This window comes from Pipistrellus kuhlii, unplaced genomic scaffold, assembly GCF_014108245.1.
Source record: "Pipistrellus kuhlii isolate mPipKuh1 unplaced genomic scaffold, mPipKuh1.p scaffold_m20_p_1, whole genome shotgun sequence".
Taxonomy (NCBI): Eukaryota; Metazoa; Chordata; class Mammalia; order Chiroptera; family Vespertilionidae; genus Pipistrellus; species Pipistrellus kuhlii.
Window position 1 is genome coordinate 60,747,012 of NW_023425404.1, and position 23,131 is coordinate 60,770,142.

The window sequence follows — 23,131 nt, forward strand, 5'->3', positions numbered from 1 at the left end:
TATAGTTTATTAGCAAGCAACATAAAAAATGGGCATGTTCCAGTGTGCGATGGGCCATCCAGAGCTCCCTTCTGGAACAACTTGACCCCTAGTAAGGATCTTAGGAATATTTCTAGTAGCTGTTTTGTCTGTGTTTCTATAATTTTTCCTCAACTTATTATTTTGCAAAATTTTAATTCCTGATGTGGAAATAAATTAAGGCCAATTAAAGGTCAACAAGCGAAGGCTATTTATTTAGAGCTTGCCGCGATCACTTGAGTTTTGGCAGTCGCTCCAGAGGCAAATAGAGGAGTGAGAAGGCCTTGGTGTGGCAAAAGGGAAAGGCTTCAATGGATTGGAGTCCTTTCCACTACAGCTGACCCTTGAGCAATGCAGGGGTTAAGGGTGCAGACCCCCAGTTGGCCTGGGGAAGCTAGGGGTGGGCTAATTAGAAGCCAGACATCCTATGTCATTGGTAGGATTGGGCCTAAATGGGCAGTCGGACATCATTCTCATAATCCAGGACTGCTGGCTCCCAACTGCCCACCTGCCTTCCTTCCTGATTGCCCCTAACCACTCTTGCCTGCCAGCCTAATCACCCCCTAACTACTCCCATGCCAGCCTGATTGATGTCTAACTGCTCCCCTGCCAGCCTGATTGTCCCTAACTGCCCTCCCCTGCAGGTCTGGTCACCCCTAACTGCTCTCCCCTGCAGGTCTGGTCCTCCCCAACTGCTCTTCCCTGCAGGCTTGGTTTCCCCCTCAACTGCTTTTCCCTGCAAGTCACCCCCCACTTCCCTCCTCTGCTGGCCTGGCCACTGTGGCTTGCGAGCCACATGCGGCTCTTTGGCCCCTTGAGTGTGGCTCTTCCACAAATACCACGTCCGAGGTCACATATACACTGTGATTGAAACTTTGTGGCCCATTCGCTGAAGTCGGTTTTCGGCCTGGGCGAGTCTAATTTGAAGAAGTGGCGTTAGAACACTCGTGAGCTGCGGTTTGCCGACCACTGGGGTAGACAATGTGACCAAGGCAGATAAGCTACAGCTCAGGAGCTTTATTCCTCACGCAGAAAACACAACAGAGTAAGGACAACACCCCTTCCCCTTCCACCCGCCGCCTACTGGGTGACAGAGAAGTGGGGAGAGGGTGGTGGTGCAGGCTTCTATTGAAGAGGGTATCGGAGGTGGCACCTCTTCCTTTGGGCCCTAGAAGGTCTAAACCTAGACCTATAGGACAAAGTACATTCAATAAAGCTGGAGAAACAACAACAGCAAGAGCATTAATGGCATGAGATCGCGTAGGGGGCGGGCTAAGACAGTGGTTCTAGGGTTTGATTTCAGCATGGATGTGTGAGGATATAGGATAGTGTTGAGTTATTCCCTGCGGGTCTTGGGGATAGCCTTTGCTTCTTGGTGAAATCTGTAATTATTTTTCATAGGTTCTCTAATACCAGGCTGCCTGCGATAATTCTGTCCTAACTCTGTAAGCACCCAGACCCTCTCAAGAGGGCCCAAGGCAGACTCTCAGCTCAGCCTGAGTCCCTTTCCAAACATCCCTGCTCTGGAACCTGTGGCTTAGGTTCCTCCCAATCCGCACGCTGATGCTCTTGGTGTCTGGAGAAAAACCGCTGGATCAGGAAAGGAATCACAAATAGTCATCCCACATCATAATTTAAAGGGAAAAGGTTAAAGATAATTAACTTCCCAGAACATGGTATTCAATAAACTTTTATTGAATTGAGTCCAAAGTAATTTTCAACAATAAAGTAATTTTGAAACAATAGGTGCTTTAACAAGCTTTATTGCCAAAATATGGGGTGATTCCTTTGAAAAATGTTATAAACTATTACATAAATTCCTCTCTTTGGCCAGTGTCTGGGTTTGACTTCAGTCTTTATGCTCCATGAAAGTAGGCAGTTTTTAAAGCAACATGTCATCTGCTTCCTGTGCAACACTTCTCGATCTCTCCAGGTTTCTGTTTCCCCCTCAAATCACAGATCCTTCCTTTTCTTCCTTTAGTTCTCTCTCAGGGCTCTTTTGGAACAGACATATTTAATGTGTGTTTTTGTGTATTACTAATAGAATTAGATGAAAGTATTATTACTATTTCCAGGGCCCACTGAAGTTTTTATAGCCATCTCTTTCCATGCTAATGCTCAGGTTGCCAATTTTGCAGCACTTTTTTAAAAGTTGATGTGCTGTCCATACCTTGATATTTTTTTAAAACGTTGTCTCTATGTATACAAACACACTCCAACAGGGAATTAATTCCTGCTTAGTGAAAGATTGCTTCTGGAAACTTCTCTAACAAGAGAATCCTAGAAACGGTAAATCAATTTTCATTTGATCTCCAATGTCATTTTGTAAACCACTTTATAATCCCCATTTCTAATCGAGGTTAGGAACCTCTTCCTGTTCATCTTAGCTGCTAAGAGTATGTATTAGTATATGCTTACAGACCTTTGTTAAATAAATGAATAAATATCTGTCTAAAATTTTCAAGGGCATCACTAATAGGAGTCCCCATTCCCCTTTAAATATCCAATGGATAGATAAAATATATCACAAAGTCTGGTTCTTGGTTGCTGGTTGCCATAGTTAGCATTCTTAACTCTTTGATATTCAAGGTCTCAACCCAAACCCAATTTTACTACAAACTAAAGAGGACTGATGACAACAGACATAAGAATTAAAAAGATGGAAAAAGGAAAGGAACACAATCCAGTGATAAAATGAGTGCTGAATTAAATTCCTCTTTGTAATAAAGTGCAAACTAGAAAACACTTTAAATGCTATTATTCATGAAATTTCTCTTTAAACTGCTTCTTCAGAGATACCTTGGATTGCTGTGGAGAAGTGAATAAGTCACATATTACATTTGTTTTACCTCTTTTCCATCTGACAGTAAATGAAATTATTTTTGGAAAATATGTACAAAAATATCCGATAATGTGTATTTTATTTTTATTTATTCTTTATTATAGGAATTCTTTTAATTATTGATATTCATAAACAATTGTAAGATTCTACTGAGAATTTTTTAAAAAAATATATTTTATTGATTTTGTACAGAGAGGAAGGGAGAGAGATAGAAAGCTAGAAACATTGATGAGAGAGAGTCATCGACCAGCTGCCTCTTGCACACCCCCCACTGGGGATATGCCCACAATCAAGGTACATGCCCTTGACCAGAATCAAACCCGGGACCCTTCAGTCCCCAAGCTGACGCTCTATCCATTGAGCCAAACTGGTCTCGGCGCTGCTGAGAATTTTTAAAAAATATATTTTATTGATTTTTTACAGAGAGTAAGGAAGAGAGAGAGTTAGAAACATCAATGAGAAAGAAACATCAATCAGCTGCCTCTTGCACACCCCCTATGCCCAAGCTATATTCCCTTCACAAGAATCAAACCTGGGACCTTTGAGTCCACAGGCTGACTGATGCTCGATCCACTGAGCAAAAGCAGTTAGGGCTCTACTGAGAATTTTTAGTCCATTTTTAAATCAGTTTTGGCGAAGGTCACATTTAGATCCAAGACTTGAATTAAAGCTACAGATCCTCTTCCTGGACAAATACATATAAGCTCAGACACATAAAATTTACATACCAATGAGGCTTATACATTTTCTGAACCCCTCCTTAGATGATCCCTTGGTGATCATGGACCCTTAGGTTAAAATCTTGAACCAGATTGCCTAGCTTTGAATTCCAGCATCTCACAGATTGGAGGGTCTTATGACGTATGATGGTATTGATTATGCTTTATCAATAATTATGTAGATTTATGTGTGAGATAAAATCAAGGAATTTTTTTTTCCTGAAAGAGACTAGATGACTCTAGAGTTCCATTACAGTTCCAGAACGCAGTCATGTGGTTCTCTAGGAAAGAGAATGACAATAGAGAATACTTGGACTTAAGATGGGATAGTTAAGCTCCTTTACCTTTCACGTCATTATTTTCTGGTTGAAACTCTTAGCAAGTAAAAGATCCCCCCCGAAGCCTTCTACCACCTTCCTCAACAGATCCTTTAGAGCCTCCTTGACTCGCTCATTGCGCAAGGCATAGATAAATGGGTTCAGCAGCGGTGTCACGAATGTGGTCACCACGGTCACTGCCCAGTTGGTTTCCACCGAGCCGCTCTGGGATGGCCGCACGTAGAGGAAAATGGCACTTCCGTAGAAGAGCGTCACCACCATCAGGTGAGAGGTGCAGGTGGAGAAGGCCTTCTGACGGCCCGAGGCCGAGGGGATGCGCAGGACGGCCAGGGCGATGCGGCCATAGGACGCGGCGGTAATCACCAGCGAGGACACAATCACGAGGGAGGCCAGGATGAAGTCCGTTTCCTCCAGCTTTTTGGTGTTGGTGCATGCCAGGCGGAGCAGGGGGCCGCTGTCACAGAAGAAGTGCTGCACCACAGCGTCTTGTTTGCAGAAAGGAAGCAAGGCCACGGCGACCGTGGGGCCAAGCACAGGGAGGAGGCCCCCCACCCAGCAGGCCGAGGCCACCCGGAGGCACACGGCACCACTCATGAGCAAGGGGTACTGCAGAGGGTGGCAGATGGCCAGGTAGCGGTCCACGGACATGACGGCCAGCAGCAAGAACTCAGAGGCCCCAAGGAAGAAGTAGAAATAGAATTGGGTGATACACGCAGCAAAGGAAATAGTGTGTTGCCTGGAGAGGAAGTTGCTCAGCATCTTGGGGATTATGACCGACGTGAGCAGGATCTCCAGGCAGGACAGGTTACCCAGAAAGAAGTACATGGGAGTCTGCAAGCGCGTATCCGCTCCGACCACCCCAACAATCAGCACGTTGCCCGTTAGGGTCAGCAGATAGACAAGCAGGAAGACAGAAAACAACTCTCCTTTTGTGCTGTTGAGATTTGGGACGCCTGCCAGAATGAACTCTGTCACACCACTGCTCTGGTTCCCACCAAGAGCCATGACCTTTCCCACCTGTGCAACAACATGAACGTAATCCCGGTGAGGACGTGTCTTCCCCAGCACAATCCTGAAACGTATTTCATCATGATGTGGCATACATACCCCCACTTCCTCCAATCATATCTTCTGTTAAGATTTTGAAGAGCCCCCGTCAATGTTCTCAGTGGTTAGAGCAGCGGCCCATGCACTGGAGGGTTGCAGGTTCGATTCCTGGTCAAGGGCATGGACCTGGGTTGCAGGTTTGCTCCTCCAAGGGCTGCATGAGAGATGAGGGAGGAAACCAATTGATGTGAGATGTTTCTTCCCCCCTCCCTCTGTCCCTTTCATTTTCTCTAAAAATCAAAGGAAAAACACCCACCAGTGAGAATTAACAAACAAAAATGAAGAATCTGAGGTCCTTATCTAATTGATTTGAGAGCTGGCAAAGGTTCCCCATAAAGGACAGTTCACACTTAAGTATGAAAATGCCAAGAGTCTCCAGCTTCACATCTCCTATTCTCAAAGTTTAAGCGTGATCCTTCATTATTACAAAAATATCACTGAGCATTTGAGTTGAGCAAAAATATCAGAGAAATGATCTTGTGAAGAGTATGATTCCCATTCAACCAGTATCTGAAAGTGAACCAAATTGCCTAGCTCTGAATTCCAGCATCATTACTTACTAGCCAAGTAGCCTTGAAAGAGTTGTAAGGAGCAAGCGAAGTAATAGTATCAATACAAAAGGCTTAAAAGAGTTTCTAGCTCTTAGCTGACAAATGACAGAGAAAGCCCTGGACTGTAAGTTAGGGCACAAGACTCTCCGCTTGACTGGCCACTTTCCTTGCAAGACTAAAAGTGCATCCAGCCCATTTGTCCTTCAACTGCTCAGCTATAGAATAAGTAATAGGAATCCAGTTCATCTGTTATATGAAATTGCCCTTTTCATGGAGAATTACCCCAGAAACCCAAGGGTCTAACTAAATTCAGCTTCTCACAAAGTACTTACCTATGTAAAGCATGTTATGCAGTACTTAAAAGGGATAAGAAGGATAAACTACAATAATTCAGTCAGGTATCCACATCTATTTATTTAGTGTCAACATCAAGCTAAGTAATCTGGGGAATATTAAGGTGAGTTTCTCAAGCTTTTCAGTCCATGATACTAATCCAAAGCCCCTTCACAAACTTGGCTCTACTAGATAAACTTGCCAGAGACAGATTTATGAATCCCTGGTAATTATTAACAAATTCAGAAATGAAGTCCTTACTATTCAATTTGAGTTCTTTTAGTTCTGAAGTCCACAAGTTATAATGTCACTGGAAAAGGACTGGATCCGGAGTGGGTCTCTCTCAGGCTGACCAGTGAGTGAGTTCTTAACTTCATGCAGGAGAGATTTCACAACAGAAGTGCAGGTGGTGTTGAGTGTATATTTATCAAAGCTGAGGACAGTGAAACAAAGGAAGGGCTTGGGATAAGAGAAGCAACAGGAGAGAGTGCGTAGCCAGTGTTCTGCTCTGCCCTCTAGAAACATTACAGAAAAGAAGTGAGCCACACTGTGCTGTTGGGACTCACTGAGAAGTAAAAACCAATGATAGAAGTGAGCCCAGGTGGGGCTGCTGTCAGCACACTGAAAAGTCAGAGAAAAGGGGACTTTGGAGACAGGTTCAGGGGGTTGTTAGCCTAGGATGAGCTGCTGCTGCCCGCTTCTGCCCTAGTTGCAAGTCTCGTCAGAACCCTTAGAGTTTAGGAGAAAGAGAAGATGTGCACCTGAGAAAGAAAGAGGGAAGAGAGGTGTGGCATGCTCCAGAGAGAGCTTGCACTGGCACCTGTTGTCTTGAGGGTTTTCACCTCGGTTCTGTGGGCAGGAATCTTAGGGGAAGTCTCACAGGAGGGTCTCAACAGAATATTTATCAGCTTTCCAGGCGTGTTCTTTAATATGTTGATGTATCAAAATGAGTGGAAAAAGGGACCAGGGGTCATTTTATGGCCAGCTCTACCATTATCTTGGATTTGTTTGACACTGATTGTTTTTTTGTGTTTGCTTTGTTTGTTAGTTTTATTCCCCTGACTTCATTCATTTGTGGATTTGGCTGGCACTAATTAGGTCTCTGTTATCTATCTCCCTGACCAGGGTGATTGAAGCTATTTACTCTTTAGTTGGGGAGGAGAGGTGTAAACCATTTGCTCTCAGGTGTCCTTGCTTAGGGAAGATAAGATCTTGCTCTTTACTAGCGGGCTGTAAATTGCTCAAATTGTTTGGCCCCATTTGTCTAACCAACTGTTTCAGTGTCCTTTCCCCACTTGTCAAAAATTCTCCCAACATCTATCCTGCCTTAATAAGAACCAAATAAATGATATCTAAAACTAAGTTTTAAAAATGCCTCAGTTATTAGGCAAATACTGATCCCTTCAGCCATGCGCAGCATTAGAATTTAGCCTAAGGCCTTGGTTCTTTGTCAGCCCTGTTTCTCTGGCAATCCCAGCAATTTTTGTCTCAGCAAACATTAGGTTCTTTACTTAAAATTTCTCACCTGTGGGTCCCACCTGAGTAGGAAAATTTTTGTGTCTTTTGTCTAAGATAAGCAACTTTATAGTCTTTTTCCCTAGGGACTCCATTCAGAGCTTCATCTCCCTCCAGCTTCTAAAGAAAAACTTACAATTTACTGTCAGTAAAATAATTTCATTTTTGCTCTATGTTGCTTATGTATCAGATGCTATACATGGTGATTCAGAGATAAAGAAGACGTTGTTGCTACCCTCATGGAAGGAATTCTCTACACCTGAATGATCTCGCTGTTTCCATGAGGATGGAGATTAACCCACAAGGATACTCCTTTCCTTTCTATTACTCAAAGTCCTTTTCCATCTGGCATCCTTCCCATACCCTGTACTGTGAGTCTGACAATCGCCTGATATCCTTGGAGTTCCTGGGGATTGATAAAGCACTCTGGGAAACACTCAAATGTTGATAATCTTCTTCTCTTGTGCTTTCGTCCTGGGTATAATGCCTGAGATACTGTTCTGCTTTGCCAACAAAGGGGCCTTTTGATCCTAAAGAGGCTGCATCACGCTGCCCCTTTTCTGGTTAGCTTTCGGGGCCCACCCTTTTCTCAGTGGAAAGAGTATCTTCTGCAATGTGTTACTTTAGGCTTTAACAGGCATGCCTCCAGGGCAGGACAGTGATCTCACAACCCTCCAAGGTACGCCACTATAACAGCAACATGGGGCTGAAAGGCAAGGGGTGGATATAGAGGAGTTAAAATTTTCATCCATCTATTAGAAAACAATGCACTTACCTACAGTTCCTTCCATCTCTATTGGTTGAAAAATGTTCCATTTAAAGCCAGATCTTCACTTTTTTGCTGATGAATTTTATACACAAACTGTCAATTTTCCTGTTTTAGATCCCGACCCTGGCATTAGCCTGACTGCATGGAAGAAGGCTGAACAAATCATTCGCCTTTAACCAATCTCTTAACTGAAGGGCACAAGGTTTAACCATAGTTTCCAGTGGTTGATCCAGGCATCAGGAGTCCAGCTAGCAGCAGTAGCTGCTAGAGAAAATAGTGATGAGGAGATAAAACTATAAGAGAGTAAGAAAAACAAGGAGAGAAAATAATACTTAATATACCCAGGGCAGCTTTGCAATTCAAAGGAAATTTCCCAGATTCCAGGACTGATCATTTGAAAAGGAGGCTGACCCTTGTTCATTCAACAAGGGATGACTGGGAATGTTTCTGCCTTCATTTGTCAACTACCCCATGCCAGGCTCCTGTAAAAAATTACTGGGGCAATAAAGTGTGACTGAGAGAGGAAGAATGGAGTTTGACCAGGTGTAGAAGGCACAGTAATCACCCAACTTTCTCCTGCATGGCACTCAAAGGAAATGTTTATATCCCAAGTAACACAGACATGGTGTCTTCTCCCTGAAGACTTAAAAGAATATTGGGAATTCCTTCCCTGCCTACTAGTAATAGGAGCAGGAAAGTAATAGGAGCCCCAAGAGAGTGGTAAGATTGGGAAGATTCTCTGCATCATCTCTGGTTTCTCCTGCTTCTAGTAATAGCATACACCATACAAACACCAAAAATCTAGTTTAGAATTATGAACCATTATTCACATTTTTCCATTTGTGTTCACTATATACCCTGACTAAAAACTTGAGAAAATTCTATTCAAACTCGATTTACTCTGGCGCATCTGAGTCCTTTTGAATAGCTTCCTCTGCCCACTTTACTACCTGAACTGTGGCATGTTCTGCTGACCTCAGTCTCAATACTTAATCCACTGTATCATAGCTCTGCATTTTCATCTGTATCCTTTGCCAGATTCTGAACTTCTAGAGTGCATTGTATTTCCAGCATAAAGCACAGTGCCTGGCACACATTAAGTGTTTAATAAATTACTAGTATGTGCACTAAAATGCTCTGAACCCTAGACTTAAGGAACAGTTTCTGGAGAGACTCTGAGGACCCAGGCTCATTTGGAGAAAAACTGGACTGTCTGGCACTGGGCCGGAATGTGAGGGATGCTTTCTCTCAGAGGTACTTGCAGTGATCATTGATCCTGCATGGTGCTGCAGGACACAGAGAACTGGAGGCCTCTTTAGGGCAGGGATGATGGGTAGCCATTGCTGTTTGCTCCACCCTGGTGATTCCCTGAGACCCTGCCCCACTCAATTTACAGCCCCACCCAAGCTGTGTGCAGAGTCTTTTGTATATGAATGGCCTGGCCTTTTGCAGTCTAAAACCTAATTAACTGCAGCTGGGTCAGAGAGCCCCAGAGCTTCCAAAAGAAGGCCCAAGGCTCCACAGCAGCTTGCAATGCTTCACAGCTGGGCCTCACATGGGCACCTCCAAACCCCAAACAAAGAGGAGGAATCTGCAGATCTCTCTGTACCTCCTGCTGTGTGGCCTCAGGCAGGGGTTGACTTTGCACCTCCTTGGAGATCCAAGAGCCAGTGCACCCAGTGTCAAAGTGAGACCAAACCAGATTACAACTTTTCAGATCCACAATAGACACACTCAGGGGCCAGACTCAGTGAGCACTAAAGCTCCACTGAAGCAAGTCCTGCCCCATAAGGGTGTCTCCAGCACAGAAGTTCTCTCATTGTAGACACAACTGCTCCTTACAGCCAATTGGCCTAGAGGTCAATTCCTCCCAGTGATACCAATAGCAATCAAGGCTTAATTATAACAAGATTATGCACACAGCCCACAAAGGTGTGCACCAAAAGTGTCCACCTTAGGTAATTAGGGAGGCTGAGCCACTGGGCCCTATAGAACACCTACCACACAAGGCCACTCTATTAACACAGGGGAGCAGCCAAAATGCAGAGACAAAGAAACAGGTCACAAATGAAAGAAATGGAGGAAAACAAACGACTGGATATAGAGTTCAAAACCACGGATATAAGATTACTCAGAATCTTCTAGAAACCTCCAAGAAATATAGTAAGATACTCAAGGATATGAAAAAGGACCAATTAGAAATTAAGCATACACTGACTGAAATAAATAATAATATACAGAAATCCAATAGAGACTAGAAGATCCCAAGAATTAAGTCAAAGACTTGAAATACGAAGAAGCAGAAAACACCCACAGGAAAAGCAAAAAGAAAAAAGAATCCAAAAATATGAAGATACTGCAAGGAGTCTCTGGGACAACTTTAAGCATACCAACATCCAAATTATAGGGGTACCAGAAAAAGAGAGAAGAAAGATATTGAAAATCTATTTGAAGAAATGTCAGAAAACTTCCTCTACCCAATGAAAGAAATAGACTTACAAGTCCAGGAAGCACAGAGAACACCAAACAAAATGAAACCAAAGAGAACCACACCAAAACACATCATAATTAAAATCAAGGGAGTACCAATATGACTGTCAGCTGATTTCTCAACAGAAACTATGCAGGCCAGACAGGAGTGGCAAGAAATATTCAAAGTGATGAATAGCAAGAACCTACAACCAAGATTATTCTACCCAGCAAAGCTATCATTTGGAATTGAAGGTCAGATAAAGAGCTTCACAGACAAGAAAAAGCTAAAGGAGTTCATCATCACCAAACCAGTATTATATGAAATGCTGAGGGTATTCTTTAAGAAAAGGAAGAAGAAGAAAAGGGTAAAGATAAAAATGATGAACAACAAATACATATATTATCAACAAGTGAATCTAAAAATCAAGTGAATAAAAAAATCTGATGAACAGAATAAACTCGTGAATAGAATAGAATCAGGAGCATAGAAAGGAAGTGGACTTACAATTCTCAGGGGGAAAGGGGTATGAGGTTGTGGGAAGAGACTGGACAAAAATCGTATACCTATGGATGAGGACAGTGGCATGGAGAGGTAAGGGAAGGGGGTTGGGAACTGGATGGAGTGAAGCTATGGGGGGAAAAAAGAAGAACAACTGTAATAATCTGAACAATAAAAAATGTAAAACATAAACTGATGAATAAAAACATTCCAGAGACAGATAATCATCGATTGGACCATCAAACCTCAGAGGAAATGTAGGGGAGGGTGGGGTAAGGGGGAGAGATCAACCGAAGGAATTGTATGCATGAATACCAGTCTAACCAGTGGATACAGACACCAGGGGGGTAAGGGCATGAGTGGGGAGTGGGGGGCAATGGGTAGATAAGACACATATGTAATACCTTAATCAATAAAGAAAAAAAAATCAATGAAACTAAGAACTGGTTCTTTGAAAAGATAAATAAAATGATAAACTTTTAGCAAGACTCAACAAGAAAAAGCACCCAATTAAATAAAATCAGAAATAAAGGAGATGTTACAACTGATACTACACAAGTACAAAAGATCATAAGAGACTACTCTGAACAATTACACTACAACAAACTGAACAACCTAGAAAGGATAAATTTCTAGAAAAGTACAACCTACCAAGAGTGACTTATGTTGACATAAAAAACCTAAACAGACCAATTACTAGCAAGGAGATCATATCAGTAATCAAAATCCTCCTGACAAACAACATACCAGGACCAGATGGCTTCACTGGTGAATTCTACCAAATATTCTAATATGAATCTTCCTCAAACTCTCCCAAAAAATTGAAGAAAAGGGAAAGTTTTCAAACTAATTTACCAGGCTATCATTATCTTGATATCAAAACCAGACAAGGCTGCCACAAGAAAGTAAAATTATAGGTAAATATCCCTGATGATCATACATAGAAAAATCCTCAATAAAATAATAGCCAATGAAATTCAACAATACATTTAAAGGATCAAACACCATGATTAAGTGGAATTTGTTTTAGGGATTGCAAGGATGGCTCAACGTCCTCAAATAAGTCAATATGAAGCACCACATTAACAAAATAAAGGACAAAATCATGTGATAATCTCAATAGATGAAAAAAATGACTTGGCAAAATTCAACATCCATTTATGATTTTAAAAACTCTCAACAAAGTGCACCTAAGAGGGAACCTATCTCAACATGAAAAAAGGCCTTAAATGGAAAGCCCACAGCTAATGTCATACCCAAAGAGGTTTTAAAAGACCTATATATTGAAAACTACAAAATATTGTATATATTTTAAAAATTGAAGGCATAAATGAATTGGGATAACTATTATTGTTATAATCCCATACTACCTAAAACAATATACAGATTCCATGCAATCCCTTCCAAAATTTCAATGAAAATTTTTTACAGAAATAGAATAAACAGTCCTAAAATTCATATGAAAGCATAAAAGACCCTACATAGCCAAAGCAATCTTAAGAAATAAAAACAAAGCCAGAGGCATCACATTCCTGGTTTAAATGATATTACAAAGCTATAGTAATTTAAAAGGTATGGTATTGAAATAAAAACAGACACATAGACCAGTGGTGCAGAATTAAGAACTCATAAATAAATCCAAAAAATACATGTCATTGATTAATGACAAATGAAACAGAAATATACACCAGGGAAAGAACAGTATCTTCAACAAATGATGTTAGAAAAATTGGACAATCACAGGCAAAAGAATAAAATTATCTTACACCATGCACAAAAATTAACTCAAAATTTATTAGATACTTGAAGTAAAACCTAAAATTATATAACTCCTAGAAGAAACATAGGTGGTAAACTTCTTGATATAAGTCTTGGTGAAATTTTTGAATCTGACACCAAAACAAAAGCAAAAATCAACCAGTAGGGCTATATCAAACCAAAAAGCCTCTTTAGAACAAAGAAAACCACCAAAAAATAGAAGGCAATCTACTAAATGGGAGAAAATATTTGCAAGTCATAGCGTTGGTGAGAGGTCAATATCCAAGATATATAAAGAACTCATACAACTCAATAGCAAAAAAGACAAGCCACCTGATTAAAAAATTGGGCAGATGATCTAAAGTAACATTTTTTCTTCAAAGAAGGCATAAAGATGGAAACAGATATATGAAAAGATGTTCTATATTATGAATTATCTGGCAAATGCAAATGAAAAGCAAAATTGAGTTATCACCTCATACTTGTTAGAATGACTTATAAAAAGGACGAGAAATAGTAAGTGTTGACAAGGATGTGGAGCAAAAGGAACCTTGTGTACTGTTGGTGAGAGTATAAATTGGTGCAGCCACTATGGAAAACAATATGGTGGTTCCTCAAAAAGTTAAAAATAGAACTACCATATGGTCCAGTTTTTCCACTTCAGAATATTTACCTGAAGAAAACAAAAAACTAATAACCAAGATATAGAAACAACCTAAGTGTCCATCGATTGATGAATGATTAAAGAAACAATATATAATAAAAGGCTAATATGCATATCAACCAAACAGCAGAACAACCAGTTACTGTGATGTGCACTGACCACCAGAGGGCAGACACTCAATGCAGGAGCTTCCCTGGGTGGTCAGTGTGCTCCCACAGGAAGAGCACTGCTCAACCAGAAGCTGGGCTCAGGGCTGGTGAGGGCACGGAGGTGGCGGGAACCTCTCCTGCTTCCACGGCAGTGCTAAGGATGTCAAACTGCCGGATATCCCCCGATATACTCCTGGACTGCAAAAGGGCAAAGGCTGGGCTGAGGGGACTCCCCCACACCTGGCAGTACATGAATTTTCATGCATCAATTGACCTAATGACCAATTGACCGGTTGTTATGATGTGCACCGACCACAAGGGGGAAGATGCTCAACGTAGGAGCTTCCCCTGGTGGTCAGTGCACTCCCACAGCCAACCTCCCAGGGCCAGCCAACCTCCCACGGTACCTCCCCCTGGCTGGCCAGCCTTAATTGGCCCAATGGGGACTGGGTGAGATTGCCCCTATCAGCCCTGATTGCTTGCCAGGCCGAGGAACCCCATACACTCACAAATTCGTGTACTGAGCCTCCAGTATATATATATAACAATGCAGTAATATTTAGCCATAAAAAAAGAATGAAATATTGCCACTTGCACTTGTGACATGAATGGAAGTTGAGGAAATTATGTTAAGTGAAAAAAGCCAGGCAGAAAAAGGACAAATATCATATAATCTCTCTTATATGAAACATCTAAAATAAATAAACAAACAAACAAATAAAGCAATAAAGTAATAAAATAATAAATAAAGTAATAAATAACAATCTAGTTTATAGAGACAGAGAACTGATTGGTGGTTACCAGAGACAAGGGTTAAGTTTTGTCTATAGTTAAATAAAAATTTAAAATTAAAAAGTGTTCTTAAAAATTTTATTTGAACTATAAAAATTAAGGCTACAGCAGAAAGAGATGAGATCAAAGTCTGGTGATTTTTAAAAAATTACATGGCTATTTGTCCAATTGACAATTGTTTGGGTATTCAGCTTATACTTTCAAATGGATTTGATCATAAGAGTATCCTAGTTTTTGTATGAGATAAAGCATGTAAGAAGAAAATATTTTAATTATTAAAAAAAATAAAACATACATGACTCTAAAATAAAAATATAAAAAGCTATAGATTAAAAAGTCCTTATCCCAAAACTCCATCTATACCACATCTCCTTCTCTAATTAACCATCTCATAATTGTATTATGCATCTTTCCAGTATTTTTTGTGTGTATCTATAAACAAATGTCAAAATGCTTATTTATTTACTTGTCACTTTCTTATGCTTTCTGCACCTTGCTTTCAGGACACCCTACTCTGTACATAGAGAGCCGAAGGAAAATGTTTAAACTAAGGGGACTACTAGCTTGACAAAGCAGTTGAATGAATGGGTTGTAACATTCTTAAATTATATTTCACCTTTAATTATTGTTTAGTATCTCTTTAACTTCAGTTTTTCTCATCAGTAAAAAATCCCATTTAAAAATTTATCAGTTTGTAAGTAAAACAAGTTGTGGCAAAATAGGATGAAATCTAAAATTTGATTCAAAATAGAGTGAGTGCAGGGTATAGATCAAATAAGCAAGGATATGAATTGGTAATTCATCAAACTATGTGTTGATCCTGCTGTGATTCATTATATTATTCTATCTTTGGTATTTTGAAATTTCCATAATAAAAAAGTATCAGAAATATGTGGTAACAATCAGGTATCTATTTAAAGACCCTAAGTTTTTAGAAATACATGATTTCTCATTAAAATGTAATGAGCATCAAAATACTTCCTGGAAGATGGCAACTCTAATTCCACAAAATTAACTAACCTGCCACTGGGGAATTGTCAAATACCTTGTGGGCCACTCAGAGCCAGGAAACTAAAACTATAATGAACGAGGGACCCCAAGAGAAATTTGACCCTCTCAGCAACCACTTGCTTTGTGATTCTAAAGGAGTGGAAGCAAAATAGAAACATAATCACAGTTCAAAATAAGGAAGTGGGATTAAATTGAGAGCAAAAGCCTACCTTTATCATTAAGATAAATTCCTTACAATGAAACTTTTTTCCTCAGTTTCCCCTTTTCATATTTTAAAAAAGTGAGCATTTAACAACAACACAGGAAAACAAGACAGTGCCATTACCAAATCTTTATATAAAGGGAACTAACAGGAGGGGGGAAAAAGATAGAATTGTATTAAAAAGAACAGAAATTTAGTGATAGTCTTTAATTCATACAGGTTTATTGACAAAATTTTTATACACTTTGAAAAAATTTCTTACTGAATAATGCAATAAGGTTCAAATAGAGTTCTAACAATTATAAAATTTGTAATAATATGAACAATAAAGATTTATTAAAAAATAAAAATAATAAAAAACACAACTTTGAAGTAGCTCCATGTACTAAGTAACAAATCTGTGCACTATCTTTGGGTGAGAGTGGAGCCAGTGATGTAGGCAGTTTTACAGAAACCAAACTACAGTCCCCTGCTGGACCAGCTGAGCTATCAAAGGGTGCACACTGCAGATTTCAGGAAAATTTTTGTTCACCAACAGGAACATTTTTGGAAAAGATGCTTGGAGAGGTCGAGAGGGCTATAAACGCAGGTGCCCCTTCAGTCGTCAACCACTGAAGTTGTTGAAAAATGGCATTTTTCAAAGAAACTGTAGCTTTGAGGAGTTCCAACAATGGTGACAAAAGCCCAGGAGAGGCCGCACTCTGGGAGCTCCTGGCCGCAGTCACCACTGCATGGATGGCGTCCTCCATAAGGGCCTTTAATTGTGGTGACCGTCTTGTCAATAGTTTTCACCGGTGTCGCTTTCCCTCTGTTTCTTGCTTATCGCTCTGACTTCGTGAAATGACCCAGGAAATGATTTTTTCCTGAAGGAGTGGAAGCGCTGTTTGCACAGCACTGCAGGCTCCTCAGTCACTCAGCATCCCCCCAGGGGTGCCTTCTCCAGAGGGTACAAGTTTAAAGGGCCTCTAAGGAACGACTGAGATGGCAACTTGGACTTCTGTGCAGAGAGGATAATGGTGACGGGATTTGTTTATTTGACCCAGAAGGACTTTTGCAAAATGTCCAGGGGTTTAAACCCCCAAGTCTCACAGCATCCTGAACCAGAAAGTACGCATATCAGCAATCACCCAACAGAGCTTCTGCACTTACTACTTTTAAGGGCACCCACGGGTCCTGCCAGGGGCGGTTCCTCTGGGAACTCTATCTCCAGAAGCTCAACCCCAGGCTCTCTCAGCTCCTCCAAGATCCACAAGCCAAGGCACTCTGAGCTCTGAAATTGCTGATACAGGTGTCCTTCAAGGTTGTGTTCTCTTCCTGCTTTCCTTCAGTCTTAAAATATACTCACCCAGGATTTGATCTTGTCCTAGTCACATCCAATGCGAGCATGATTGACCTTAACCTACAGGGATAGAAACCGTCCCGCTCCTTGAAGGAAGCAGCTCTGCCTGGGCAGTCTGTATCCTGCCCTCTATCTTCCCAACTGTTTGGCATTGCTCTCGCTTTCACTAGTTGTTCTCAAATATACTTTGCTGATACATGAGGCCTCAGATCTGGCTGAAATCTATACCTGAACCTCGTCTTGGTTCTTTAACGCACGGCCTACACCTTCTGGAGACTCCAGGACTCTTCTCCCAGCCTCAGAGCTGAAAAGTATGAAACAAGACATCGCAAAGAAACTGAAGATGCAGCGAGGTGGTATCAGCGCAAGACAGCTTTGTTCTTCTTTATGGCACAGCTATTCCAACTTCCAGGCGTCTAACTCGGATTTCACTGATCCGCTCCTTAAAGAAATAAACATAGGGCCCTTAGTGGGCGCCGGACAGAGGCTGAGGCGACCCCTGCCTTCTGGAAGCCGCTCTGCTCAACCTTCCAGGAGCTTTGCTTCAGGGGAGTTTAGTTTGTTTTTGAAGATCTTTCCTGGAGTGAGAGGAGCTTTTCAGGGTGGTTGCATGCAGGCTGAGACCCACTGGAGCACAGGAGGGAGGGAATAGTTTACCGCCCTTTGTTGATATTTACAGTCAGGATTTGGAAAGGAGAGGGCGTATCCAGAGCACAATACTTAAAAAGGGGGCAGGAAGATATAACTAGTAATTATAACCTAACTTTTCCTGTCAATTTGGTACTGTGGCCGAGAGGTGTCAGATGCAGGCTATAAGCTCCAATTCCTTTGGATGTGGGGGTTCGAATCCCAGCACTACTAGAGTTTTATTCCATGCAGGTGCCCTCACTTCAGATATACATTCTGTAAATACATGCAGGGGTACTCTACTACCTGAATTTTCTGAACACTGAGCTCTGGACTGGGGGAATGACATCAGTGAATGAATGATTCACAGCTTCCGGCAGGGAGTTCACAGTTAAGTCTGATACTCAGACCATGGGAAGACCCACTCCTCCTGATGTTTGTTTGGAAGGGATTTCATAAGGCCTTGCCAAAGGGATGACATTTAAACTGGGGCGCTCAGCGTTGACCTATGAACCACGAGTTCAGGGTTCAATTCCTGGTCAAGGCACATGCCATGATTGTGGGCTCCATCCCTAGTGTGGGATGTGCAGGAGTCAGTTGATCAATGATTCTCTCTCATCATTGATGTTTCTGTCTCTCCTCCTCCCTTCCTCTCTGAAATAAAATATTATTAAAAATATTTAATTAACTGGGGCACTCAAGCTGAGAGAGGAGAGGTACAGAGTCTTGGAACCTTAAAATGCAGGGTGTGTCTTGTAAAGTGGGGCACTGGAGGGGAGCACGGAGTGAAGTCAGCCTTTGTCTCATCATTTGATCCTAAGTGCTAACTCGGAAAAGTTGAGACACTCACATAACCTAAGAAAAAGTTTGGGCAGTTGCACACAGCACTGAAAATGTCCCTATGCTTCCTGCTGCTGACTATCTCACAGGCCCTCACTGCATTTCTCACAGGGTTTTCTCTGTCTCTCCACCTGCCGATGGACTCCCCACTACAAGGGGACCACTCCCTTCTTCACTCCTCTCTCTTCACCTTTCCTTCCGGGCCACCATTAGGAGAGTAAAGGAGATGGCTAATCAGGGAGCTAATTATCCAGGGAAACAACTGCTCACCAGCTCAGGGAAGTGACTCAACTTCCAGACGTGAGCCATCCAAGGAAGACCATTCCGAACACCACCCAGCCCACAGGGTCCTAGGATGAATTCCAAGTCAGAATTTGAACTCTTGAAGGAACATTCTCATTTCTGATTTCAGGGCAATGCCTTTCCTGCCCCTCAGACATGGTACTAGAAGGTTCTTTGGGCTCCACTACAACCAGATTTGCACCTTCCTCAAGGCCTTGTGAAGGAGTCACTGGTTCATTTTAATAAGTGGTGCTTTTAATAGGTGGTTAATTTTAATGGAAGCTGATTGGCCTATGGCCTAAAAAGGTAAGAGAAAGCCCTGTAACCAAGGGGTCTTACACTGACCCTCATTATCCCAGGGGGAGGGGTGTAGTTCTCTCAGTCAGGGTGTGGTGACACACTCATTTCAGGTCTCTCAGGTGTGGCTTGCTGAGCCACTGGGGAGGGTGAGCCATCTTGCAGTGGCCAGCACACACCATTTGTAAAGGATGTGGAGCCAATAAGGGGTCTTATTTGGATACCACTGTTTCTGTCCCCTTTCCATGTGCCTCCAGTGCCACTCCAGGAAGCCACAGAACTACTGGCTACTTCAGGAAGTGTTCATCTCTGCCCAAGGAACCCAGGCTGTTGGGCAGAGGAGTGGAGACAAGCCCCCAACTGCCACAAAAGCTGGGAACCCTGCTTGGCCCAATATTTTTTTCTCCATCACTTCCCAGTGAGCCCCATTGTGCCTGAGAAGTGAGCTTTCTCTTTTTATTGTATCTACTAGAGGCCCAGTGTACGAATTTATGCACCAGTGGGGTCCCTCTGCCTGACCTACAGAATTGGGCTAAAACCAGCTCTCTGAGATCCCCTGAGGGGTCCCGCATTGTGAGAGAGCACAGGCCAGGCCAAAGGACCTCCTGGGCGGGTTTCAGGAGGGCTCCAGGGCATGTCCACCCATCTCAGTCCTGATCGGCCAGACCCCAGCAGCAAGCTAACCTATTGGTCAGAACTTCTGCCCACTGGTGGTCAGTGCATGGTATGGTGAGGGGTTGAGTGGCCTTAGCATATCATTAGCATATTATGCTTTGATTGGTTAAACAGACAATTGGATGACCAGACACTTAGCATATTAGGCCTTTATTATATAAGATATGAAATAATGGATGCTAGTTAAACTTACAGTGGTAATCATTTCACAATGTATGTAAGTCAAAACATTATGTTGTATACCTTAAACTTATATGTTGATGTATGTCAATAACATCTCAATAAAACTGGGGAAAATTTGCTTGTAATTCTGAAAAGGAATCAAATTGAACCTCTGGAATTAAAAATTATAATTTATAATAACAATTGACTCAGTGAGTAGATTTAAAAGCTGATTAAACACAGATTAGTAGATTATAAGTAAGAGCATATAATTCAGAAGGTAACATGGAAAGACAAAAGAAAGAAAATATAGAAAAAGGTTAAAAGTAGAGGACATGTTGTGAAGGTCTAATATGTTTAATTTCAGTTTCATAAACAATAGAGCAAAAATAACATTTGAAAAGAAAATGGTTGGAGAATTTTCCAGAACTGGAGAAAGACAATAATCTATAGTTTTAAGAAATCTCATAGCCAAGGATCTAACATCTTAACTATTGGAAAAACATGGTATTAGTATTTCCTTATAGGATCATTTAGTCTTTTTTTTGCACTTCTATATTGAAATCTTCTCTGGATGCATCTGATTGGTGGAACCTAGGCCACATACCCACTCCCAGCTTCCAGTTGGAAAAGCAAATTTTTCTAGAACAGACTTATATGTGAAATTATCAAATGTAAAGAGAATGTTTAAAAAATGTTAGACACCCACTCATATGACAAATGCATGAAACAAGGCTATTCAGAATGTTCCTACTGTGTTTCCCAGAAAATAAGACATTCTCCGAAAATAAGACCTACTTACAGGTTTCCTTCTGAGTGAAATATAAGGCATCCCCCGAAAATAAGGCCCCTCTAGGCTAAACATGAGAGATTTGGTCCACTGATTCTGAAAAGAAATGGAGTCACAAGAAATTTACCAGGAAATTCAGGAATTGGATTGTTATGATGATGTTCCAGAAGATGATGACATGATTATCATTGAATAAATGAGTAAATTCTTGACACTGTAGGATTCTCAGTTTGTCTGGTTTGTGTTGACAACTACTGTACTACTGTACCATATACAGGTAATAAATTTCCTTTATTTTCATTTAACAATAAATGTGTACCGTATTCTTCTTCATGGAAAAATAAGACATCCCCTGAAAATAAGACCTAGTGCATCTTTGGGATCAAAAATTAATATAAGACACTGTCTTATTTTTGGGGAAACAAGGTATTTAGGCCTCTGCTGTTTTCTCTTTGTACATTCTTCCTCAAGAACACAATTCTTAGCTCCAACTCAATGGATGATCTACACTGAGTGGCCAGATTATTATGATCTCTGAACGCATAATAATCTGGCCAAATAATCTGAACACATAATATCCTGGTGCATGAATTTGTGCATGGGTGGGGTCTGGCCAGTCTGGTCAGGGGGAAGGGACATGGATGGTTGGCCGGCCTGCCTGCTGGTCTAACTCCTGGTTGAGGGGACAATTTTCATATTAGCCTTTTATTATATAGGATATAACTGAGTGGCCAGATTATTATGCACTGAAAGATCATAATAATTTGTCCACTCAGTGTATGTCAGTGATTTTCAAACTGAAGTGCTGCTAGAATTTTAAAAACATGCAAACCTATTTAGTCAGGGGCACTGACTGCTTTTCCCTTCAATTCTAAAAACAAACAAAAAAACAAAAACACAAGACAACAGCCAACACAACAGCTGACCTATGTGAATGGGTCAAAGTCATACCTATTTTTTTTTGTCAGATTGGGGGGAAAATGTTAATATATTTTTTGGTGTGCCACAGGATTTTAGTAATTTGTTTATGTGTGCTATGAGATGAAAAAAGTTGAAAATCATTGATCTATATATTTTGAGCTAACCTTGACCTATCTATACTAATAAAAGAGTAATATGCTAATTAGATCAGACATCTTCTGGACGTCCTTCCTGACAAAGCCGAGGCATGGCCGGCCTGTAAACCGTCTGCAGCCCCTCGCCCAGGCCGCCCAGTCCCCCAGCAGAGACCCCCACCCCAATCGAGACATGGCTGGCCTGAAAACCACCCCAGGCCCCTCGCCCAGGCTGTTTCTTCCCAGTGGGGACCCCAACCCTGATCTGGGGCACTTTTTAGGGCAGGCCAGCTGGTCCCCACCCATGTTCCAGGCCTCTATCCTATATAATAAAAAGTTAATATACAAATTCATTCTGATGGCAGAATGACTGCTGCACCAGTCACTATGAGGTTTATTGACTATCTCTTGGTTTCTTTCCCTGGCTGGCAGGCTCTGATTGCCTGATGGCCACCCACTGCAGGGGTAGGGCCAGCAAGCAGGCAGAAACAGCTGACTTCTCAGGCCCTTCCCCTGGCCATCAGGCATTCATTATTCGATGGCGAACAGAGAACCAGGGGTGGGTGGCAGCAGAGGTGGGGTCGGCTGTGGGCAGCTGGGGGAGATGGCCTTTATCACAGGCCAGGCCTAGGGGCCGTACCCATGCACGAATTTCATGTGCCAGGCCTCTAGTCAGTCTATATAACTCCAGACACAAGAGTATTCTAGCTATTGTACAATTCCCATAAACTCCTCCATCCATAAACTCCATCTCAAATTCAGCCCTTAGCACACTTCTGGCCTTCTCAGACACCATCTCTCTAGAATTTTTTCCTCAGCAACTATCATCTTGCTTCTTCAAGGTGTATTTGATTCTCTCCTCTTTATTGTCTTTTATAACCTCTTTATTCATATCTTCAGCAGAATCTGTCTTCCCTGTTTCTCTTTCACTATTTCTCCCCCCCCCCCCCCGCCCCCTTCTAGTCCATAACTGTTACTTTCTTGAGCATCTGCACCTGGCCAAGCTCTGGTGTTTCCTTGGCTCTAGTTTCTCTTCCCTTCTCTTCAATTCATTCTGCTTATCCATGCCTGCTGGGTTTCCATTTTCAATTTTTCAAAGGGTATAACTTCATTCCACAAATATGTCTCCTACTAACCTATCTTCTTACCTTTCCTTATTTTCGGGAGGGTGGGCCTCTGCCCCAGATGATACTGCTGTAATTAGCCAGGAAAGGAGCAGAGGAAAAGCCAGACTCATAGGCATGTTCTCTGTAAAACACTGGGGGAAGGATCCAGCAAAGGGAAGATAAACCCATGCCTGGTAGAGTTGGAGTGACATAGGGAAG

The 23,131-nt window shown here is 41.7% G+C and overlaps 1 protein-coding gene across 1 annotated transcript; it reads right to left on the reverse strand.

The window, feature by feature from the left end:
• Nucleotides 1-3,926: 3,926 nt before the first annotated feature.
• LOC118705714 (olfactory receptor 6S1) lies at nucleotides 3,927-5,038 on the reverse strand. Its single transcript, XM_036415107.2, has one exon. It carries the CDS (start codon nucleotides 5,016-5,018, stop codon nucleotides 3,927-3,929), a length of 1,092 nt encoding a protein of 363 aa, XP_036271000.2. The 5' UTR covers nucleotides 5,019-5,038.
• Between the last annotated feature and the right edge of the window lie 18,093 nt (nucleotides 5,039-23,131).